The sequence below is a fragment of the Penaeus japonicus genome, unplaced genomic scaffold (assembly GCF_977035675.1).
Source record: "Penaeus japonicus unplaced genomic scaffold, GWHDUDI00000001_assembly GWHDUDI00000040, whole genome shotgun sequence".
NCBI lineage: Eukaryota > Metazoa > Arthropoda > Malacostraca > Decapoda > Penaeidae > Penaeus > Penaeus japonicus.
Genome location: NW_028234442.1, coordinates 20,677,382 through 20,684,881, shown reverse-complemented (window position 1 = coordinate 20,684,881; position 7,500 = coordinate 20,677,382). Strand labels below are relative to the sequence as shown.

Below are 7,500 nucleotides of genomic sequence, written 5' to 3'. Positions count from 1 at the left end.
TATCATTATTATCATTATCATTGTTATTGTTATTATTATCATTATTACTATTATTATTGCCATTACCACCATTATCATCATAATCATCATAATGACGATGATGATTACGGTAATGATAATGATAATGATGATGATAATGATAATGATGATGATGACAATAATAATGATATTGGTAAATAATGATAATGATATTGATATATAATAATTATAATAATAATGATGGTGAGGATAATGATATCAATCATGATTGATAATGATGATAATGATAATAGTGATGGCAAAGTTGATGATGATAATAATGGTAATGATAGTGAGGATAATTGTGATAATGATAGTAATGGTGATTAATGATGAAATTGATAATAATGATGATAATGATAATGAGCGTAATGATGATAAAAGTGATGAAATTGATAATAATGATGATGATAGTAATTATAATGATAATAATGATGATGATAATAGTAGTAATACAAATGATGGCAATGATTATTATTAGTAGTAGTGTTATTATCATTATTATTATCCTGTCATCATTATAATCATTATTATCATCACAATCTTTGTCATTATCCTCATCATTATTATCATAATTGCTATTATTATCAGTAATATAATGATGACAATGATGATAGATGATGAAGATGGTGGTGATACTATTAATAATAATGGTGAGGATATTGATAACAATAATAGGGATTATGATGATAATAATGATAACAATTATGATGGTGGTAACAGTGATATGAGGATGATAATGTTAACAGTGATAATGATAACAAATATTATCATTATAATCGCTATAATTATAGTTGTCACCAATAATAATATAAGTGATGATGAGGCTAATTATGATGATGATCATTTTCATTATCATTATCAGTAGTAATGGTAGTGGTATTTTTTTTTATCATGATTAGCGTTTCTATTAGAGTTTCTATATTGTTTTTGAATTTTCACAGTAAGTATTAGCATATAATTCTTTTTCTCGTAGTTAATTTTCGTGATGGTGTGAATGTTCATTATGAAAATGAGAAAAACAATTATCACTCATCACATTTTCTCATATATCACATTTTTACTTACATGAAGAGAGGCAGGTATATAAGAATATGAGGGAAAATATATATACATATTGCATTTCGTTATTTAGGGGGAGGGGGGCTTTTATTTTCGTAATCTATTTTTTTTCCCGTTAAATCTAGGAAACTTTATTTCGTTTTTTTTTCCAGCGACTTCTCATTTCATTATTTCGGTGGCGTTATATTTCGTTATATTGAGGATTTTTTCTTTCGTTACTTCAAGGGTTTTTTATTTCCGTATTCCAGGTGTTTTTGAATTTCATAATTTCAGGGATTTTTGTTTCGTTATTTCATTGGCTTTTAGTCCATTTTTTTTCATTCGCTATGTGAGGAATTTTTTATTTCGTTAATCCAGGGGCTTTTCTATTACGCTATTTCAGGGGATATTTATATCACTGTTTCAGATTCTTGATTCGTTGCTCCAGGGCTTTTTAATTGTTATTTCAGGGGCGTACCCCAATTTTATTGAGCGACATAGGGGCTCCTATGGTGGAATTAGCTTTCAAAGAGACAGTCTGTGAAACTTTCTTCCTGCTTGTCTAAATTGCTTATCTTTGCTTTAAATCATATATACGCCATTGGTGAAGTGCTCAGAATTTAATTATTAACGTAACAATCCACAAATTTTAAGTAGTGGAGGGGAGGGGGGGCACGATTTCCTTTTAGCACGTGTTCGTTCTTTGGTTGACTGTTTACATCTTCATGTCGCATTTACATATATGCCAATTCCTGCTAGCTGACAGTAATTTGGACATTGTTTTGGCCCAACACCCTCACTTTGGTGGGTGCTAAAGTTTGACTCTGGAAACACTCATCTTTGTATTTTCAGTTTATTTATTATTTATTTTATCTTCATGTACAGCCTCACTGCACATACCAACGTGTCATGCGTGACACGAGTACTATATATGTAATAATGTACTAATTAATGTATAAGGCCTGTCGCTCTATGAGCGTAATAAATTGATGAAAACAAAACATGTCGCATTCCTTGGTGGTGTTATTGTTGTTTTCTGTAATTACTCATAAATGAGCTTATTACTTTCATATGCTTTGTTGATAACTTCAATAATATAATATCGTCATCTAAGGAATTTAGTTTCTAAAGTGTAAATACTGTAGTGTTGACATAGTTATATATTATTTTAGCTGAAGCTAAATATAAGTGGATGATTTCAGAGCGGCTGATGCAGTTTGCATTAGTTTATTCTGTGATTATTGTATATTTATTTCTTGATTTTAAATATATTTATTCTAATTGCTCTTGATCATTGTTAATCATTTAATAATATGGAGACTGGTTACTCATCTACAGGTGCATCTCTTCTAGCATGTTTCTGTCACTGTAGCATACCAGTGGTATTGTGTGTAGCATTACTAGTCTTCTGTATAAAAAAAAAAAAAAAAAAAAAAAAAAAAAAGCCAGTTGGGCCCCGTACCATTGTGTAATTCATCTACTCGTATGCATTATTTAACTGCACATTTTGATTGTTTTCCAACTTACCAAAGAAATATAAATTCTATAAAAGACTTGTTTTACATTTCTATGATTCTACAGACTTTGGTGCAAGTTGGCTAAGGATCTGGGCCCACTAAAACTGTTCCCAATTTGGACCTGCACACATACTCAAAAAAAAGGAAAAAAAAAAGAAAGAAAAAAAAGACAAAGAAAGAAAGAAAGAAAAAAAACACTTGCATTTCACTTTTCACCAAATATTTGCTTTGCCATTGCTACGCACGACTGCTCACTTTCACAGAGTCATTAATATTTGCTCCTAACCTTTGTTTACTTAATGACTACAATGATGTTTATCAGTGTTCAAAGTGCATATCTTTTACTGCTGAAAATGCATTATTTTTTAATGCTTAAAATACACATCTCTCAGTGAGTCGTGTTCGTTGTTTTATCGTTATATTTCTCAAAAAATATTTCTTCCCACAGGTCGTATTAACAAGATGGTTCTTGGACGTCTCCTCCTCGTGGTAGTCGTCCTCGAGCATTGTCGTGGCTATGAGAAGGACGCTGAGGTCTTCACAGGACGTTTCCAAGATGGCGCTACTCATCAAGAAAATGTACCACGTGATCATCCCCTGAACGTTACAGAAAACGGGAACAGCGATAATGAAGAAGATGGGAAGGAGATTCCTGAAAACGCGATGCTTAGAGAAAGTGTTCGAACGTCACCAGTCATGTGTGACGACATGGATATTATGAAAGCTAGGAAACTCTGCCCAGATTTAACGAGAAACATTAACGTCAGAGACCTACAACACCTCACAGACGATGAAATGCGGCTGCTGCAACGGTTATATTCGAGAAACCAGTACCCTGCATATATTAATCAAGGCAATTCTGTCCATATTCAAGGAGGTTTCCAGAATCCAGTTCCTCAGGTAATAAGTACAGGGGGATCCCAGTCTCTGTTGATGAAGAACAAGCCAAATCGTAGGCCGGGATTCCACTACGCGAATCCTCAACCTTCTACGGTCAACTTTAATCTGCATTCAACACCAGTTCAAAGACCTTCAGTTGGTGTTGAACTCCCGCAAAGCCAGTCAAATGTTCGACAGTCGATGACGAGAATCAACTCGAAATTGTTAGCAAATATAACCGCAGCTTCACAGAAATATTTTCAGAATTTGAGGAATTACCCGATGATGCAGAACAGCCATGCAATAGGGAGTCTATATAATGAGCCCAAAAATAACAATAACCCATTCTTTATTCGGCCAGATAACCAATACAGCAATCACAATGCACCATTAACCAATAATCAAGGTTTTACCACAAGACCAACTTACACCCAAAACGTGCCATCATATCCTACACCAAATGTACCAGTACGAAATATCATCAACCTGAAAATGCCCAACTCCCCTGAAAAACACACAGAAGAGAAAGCAGACATGGCAGAAATTTTGACAAACCTCCAGATCCTAACCATCCTAATGAATCAAGACGCAGCAAATAAATTGGACGTGAAAGGAACGCAAAAATTACCACCTGGTATGACATTTGCTAATAGCGGTAGTGTATCAGATACTGTAAAACAGATGATAACTAGCCCGAAACCACGAAGGACCGAAGGAAACCAGCTGCAAAGACATCACACACATGGCTTTCCAAACAGCCCTTCCGCCAATTTCAGACCAAGGTACCCTTATTCCCAACAGCCAATAGAAGCAAGAACAAGACGCCCTGATATTTTCCCTGGACATCTTACCCAATTTCCTTTTTCTCCTAATCCAAATGTATTTCCATCTCCTTTAGGAAACCCTGTTAAGAACTCTGAACGCACTCGACCTAATCACGTAGGCCAGAAAGCACCAGGGCTTAACTCTTATTTTCTGGATCAAGCTTCGCCTGGACTTCATAGCTTCCAATCAGCAAGCAGTGTTCCTACCACCACGGTATCCCCAGTTACTGTCTTTGGTGATGTAGGTGCCCTTATTTCTCCCTATACACCACAGGAACTCCTAGCAGAAAGTCAGTCTGCACAAAAGAAACCAGATATAAATTCCTCAGCTCCCGATCAATCGGAACCAAAACCCGACAGCAATCCTGGTCAAGAAGATATTACCGTTACAGAAAAAGAACCCGAAGTTTCCACTGATAACGAGAAGTTGATTAACCAATTTGCATGGAATCCAAATTCTGTTGCCCATGAACCTCCTCTGTATCACCAACCACAAAAACCTCAAGTACCAGGAACACAAGCATCTTCGGATAAACTTGAAGCCCTCCATAATTACCTTGCATTTATGAACAACTACCAAACTACAAGTCGCCCACTATCACATTTTCCAACGCTTCAAAATGACCAATTACCCAACCTAAGTAACCAAGATCTCCTTCTTGCCTACTTACTTCAGTCACAGGGACTAGGCCAGACGCTACCGACGCTACCGACGCCCCCGGCACTCCAGCCAGACACCCCATACATCCCAGCCGTCCACAGTGGCTTGTACTCTGGATTGCAAACTGAGCCACAGCCACCAGCTCCTCCTCCATCTGCCATAGCTCCTCCTGTAGGAGCATCATCAGGTGTGGACATCACACAACCACTGTTCACACCTGGTGCATCTGCCTCCAGTATTGAGGACTGTCTGAAAAGCAAGGTGTGTGCCTTCTTCCTGGCTGGGTTAATTGCTGCTGGTACGACAACAGCCCTTGCAATACCTATTTTTACACCAATCGTTGGCGCTGGACTTTTAGGCAAGAGGCGCAGGAGAGATGTTGATTATCTGGTTTTAACTCCAGAAAATGCAACAGAATTTGTTCATACCTTTACACTGTTTGAAAATGGTGAGGATATTAACAAATTAACAAAAGAGGAGAAAAATCTCTACAACTCTTTTTTGCTACAGCTAAACGGTAATTCACAGACTTTCTTAACTGATCTGAAGGAATATATAAATAGAAATGAAGATGAATTATTGAACTTGTCAGTTAAGGAAATTGAATACATTACACATAATCCAATACCAGCAGACTTAATCCATCACCTAAAGCATGATACTTTGAATAATCAGCTTAACATGTTAAACAGGCTGATGAATGGCCTTTCTAAAACCTCAGAGAATGAAGACAATAATATGAACAATAAGCCTCTGCAAAATATTACTCTAAAAGTGAAGAAAATGACTAACAATGTTGATTCTAAGAAAAACACCAAGATTGTAAGAAGAGATGCAGTTTATACAGATACAAAAAACAAAGAAAGAAATGTGACGAATAGACAAGATATAAAAGAAGAAATTCAGGAAGTATATGATGCTACTGAAGAATTTTCAGCTTCCTTGCTTTTGAAGGAAGAAAATGATAATCTTTTACAGTCCAATACATCTTTCATTGATAAAGAGAAAAATAAATTCCAAAATGTCACATCGCTTGACAGGGAACAGTCAAACGAATCTCACGTAAATCATCAAGCTAATAACAACTCTAACAACGCAAATACCATGCAAGGAGATAATAATCAGAACCCTCCTTCAAGAATTAAGCCTCCTGTTCCTCAGGGTCCTCCACTAAGAAAGAATATTCAACCTCCTTTTGAAAAATCACAAGACGTTTCATACCAAATTTCAACACCTGAGAGGAGTGGATACAAAATAGGTCCTGCTTATGGGTTTCCTATGATCATTCCGTTTAAAGAGGTTCCAGATCATCGTAAACCTTTGCAGGGCAAGATTCACCAATTCTATAAGGTTTTATGTGGCGTAATTAACTCGCCAGATATCCCAAAAATCGATATTATCACATTCATTGCTCAACGATGCTTGTTACTAGCATATGCAGGCTTGATTAGATAATATGATTTATGGGTAACAAATATAAACCTGTTAACAGTACCTGAATTCTACTGTGAATCATAATTTGTTTTTACTTTATTTTGTTCTGAAAGTAATAAATCCATATTATTGGAAAAAGTGTAATAATTTAGGAAAAGTATTTTATTCACACACAAAAAAACACATGCATCCAAGCAATAATACACACACAAGCACCACACATACACATGCATGTATGCTCATGGATGCACACACAGACATACACAAAACTAAGTCTATTCATCAAGTAGATTCACTCAAATAACTGTTCAGTGCTGTAAGTTTGTTGTTAATTTATATTTATTATTGAAATTTTAAAAATTTCATATATTTATATTTCTGTTAGGGCATCATACTGGTAACTTTTATTCTAACTTATGAATGTTAGTGTTGCTAACCAAATGTGGTTGTGTTTATTGTAATTAATAAATATATTAACAGACCTCTGTTATTCTTATTACTAATTCCTTTAATGCTTTGAGAAATGGAAAGAACTGACGTGCCATGACCTATTTCTTTAAATGTTCTCGCAAAATTCTCTTATATTTATGTTATCACTTATGGACAATGTGATTAACTGCAAAAGGACATGCATTCTATCTTTAGTTACTCCACAGGAAGCCACAAAAATTATTGTAGAAGTTTGTGAGTCCCATGATGTAGATTTTAATCTGTAGATTCCATAATATAATTCATTTTCTTGTGTGTGTGTGTCTGCAGATTGAATTATAGTAGATAGAAGTGATTATTTGGTGTATTTTTGCATCCAATTGTAAGATGGCACTTCCTCTAGGGGTTCAGTTTGTGTAAAATCAATTATCTTAACCCTCTCTGGACGGGTGGTACAGTACTGTACCGCGCATTCAAAAGCCCAGTGGCCGGGCGGCACAGTATTGTGCCAGCCATTCAATTGATTTAGGCCTAATAATTCGAACGCCCCGGCATTGGGACATTCAAGGCTGGAATGCCCCTGTCGTAAGTGGGTTAATATAACTGTTAGTGAAGGAGGCAATTCATTCTATATTCAGAGAAAATAAAACGACATTATCTTTACTGCATTTTATGAACATATATACAAACAAATGGG

General features: G+C 35.6%; 2 protein-coding genes across 3 annotated transcripts in view; one reads left to right on the top strand and one right to left on the bottom strand.

Moving 5' to 3' along the window:
* Positions 1 to 6,855, top strand: part of LOC122255884 (uncharacterized) — a 10,839-nt gene extending 3,984 nt beyond the window's left edge. For both annotated transcript variants that reach the window (XM_043020241.2, XM_043020242.2), the window contains exon 2: positions 3,025 to 6,855. In XM_043020241.2, coding sequence (XP_042876175.2) covers positions 3,039 to 6,395 — 3,357 coding nt within the window. In that variant the 5' untranslated portion in view covers positions 3,025 to 3,038 and the 3' untranslated portion in view covers positions 6,396 to 6,855. The remainder of the gene's footprint in view (positions 1 to 3,024) is intronic.
* Positions 6,856 to 7,457: 602 nt separating this feature from the next.
* Positions 7,458 to 7,500, bottom strand: part of LOC122255885 (solute carrier family 25 member 32) — an 82,315-nt gene continuing 82,272 nt past the window's right edge. The window contains exon 8 of the mRNA XM_043020244.2: positions 7,458 to 7,500. This exon is cut by the window's right edge and continues 1,643 nt beyond it. The gene's annotated coding sequence lies outside the window, so the exon portion shown is untranslated.